Source organism: Acyrthosiphon pisum, unplaced genomic scaffold, assembly GCF_005508785.2.
Source record: "Acyrthosiphon pisum isolate AL4f unplaced genomic scaffold, pea_aphid_22Mar2018_4r6ur Scaffold_14341;HRSCAF=14988, whole genome shotgun sequence".
Lineage (NCBI taxonomy): Eukaryota > Metazoa > Arthropoda > Insecta > Hemiptera > Aphididae > Acyrthosiphon > Acyrthosiphon pisum.
Window position 1 is genome coordinate 1 of NW_021763038.1, and position 1,320 is coordinate 1,320.

A 1,320-nucleotide genomic window follows, 5' to 3' on the forward strand; every position below is an offset into this window, starting at 1 on the left:
CTAAATCACCAGGCAAAAATCAACGTACAAGATCATTTTGGTTTTACACCTCTACACATAGCGGCGATCAACGAGGTGCCGGAGTGTGTAGAGTCATTGTTGGCCAAGGGTGGAAACGTAGGTATTCAAACGTACGGTGGTATATCGGCACTAAACATGATTGTAAGAAAAGTGCCTTCGTGCGTGCCAGCCGTAGCCAAACAGTTAGACAGTGCCGTTACATCTAACTGGGCAGATGGGTTTAAGCGTGGTCCGGAGATACAACTTCGATTCAAGTATTTGTTGAACTGTAATACTTTTGGTGAAATTGATTTACTAAAATGTTTTCAAGAAGAAGGCCAATATGAACTATTACAGCATCCACTGTGTCAAGCTTTTTTATTTCTAAAATGGAGAAAGATACGAAAGTATTATTTAATGCGACTGGCAAGTTTAGGATTTTTCATTCTTCTGTATACGCTCTATGTAACGACCGTACTGAGTCACGATTGCTACAACGCGATCCATTTGCCAAATCAAACTAATTCGACGTGTTTCCAGAATAACTACACCCTCGGTGAATTTTTAGTAGAAAACTATCAAGTAATGGATGTAATTATTTATGTACTGTATTTGATCAGCATCATAGAAGGATTCTTGAAAATATCAGAAATGGCTGGGTATATGTATGTTCATCAATATGTCCTTAGTTTAAGTAACATGAGCGAATGGTTAGTATTAATAAGCGTGCCGTTAATATCGTTTCATATTAGTGGATACACATCTTACTGGCAGAATCATATTGGAGCTTTTTGCGTACTCTGTGCTTGGACAAATTTAATGATAAAAATAGGCCAACTCCCTTGGTTTGACACTTATGTCGCCATGTACACAAAAGTTCAAAAAGAATTTGCAAAACTCCTCTTGGCATATATATGTCTATTAATAGGTTTTTCTGTTAGCCTTTGTGTCGTGTTCCCTTCTTCTAAATGGTTCAACAATCCCATTATTGGTTTTGTAAAAGTACTAGTAATGATGGCGGGAGAATTGGATATTTCAATGTTAGAAGTACACGATGAATCGCCGATTATATCTAAATTTAGCGCTTATATTGTATACGTGGCCCTATTAATATTTGTGTCAATTATACTTATGAATCTACTCGTCGGAATTGCTGTACATGATATACAAGGCTTGAAAAAGACTGCCGGTTTGTCTAAAGTTCGATGTCAGATTAAACTTATATATTATATCGAACTATTCATGTTGCGAAGTTTTTGGCCAAAAAACGTCAAACGTAGGGCTCTGGTTTATCCTTCTAAACATCGAGCTCATATGACA

The 1,320-nt window shown here is 37.0% G+C and overlaps 1 protein-coding gene across 1 annotated transcript; it reads left to right on the plus strand.

Annotated features, from left to right (window-relative positions):
• Window positions 1-6: 6 nt before the first annotated feature.
• LOC103311691 (transient receptor potential channel pyrexia-like) lies at window positions 7-1,317 on the plus strand (the record flags this gene model as incomplete). Its single annotated transcript, XM_008191383.1, has 1 exon — window positions 7-1,317. A coding segment is annotated over one exon (1,311 nt), but the record flags the coding sequence as incomplete, so codon positions are not given.
• Between the last annotated feature and the right edge of the window lie 3 nt (window positions 1,318-1,320).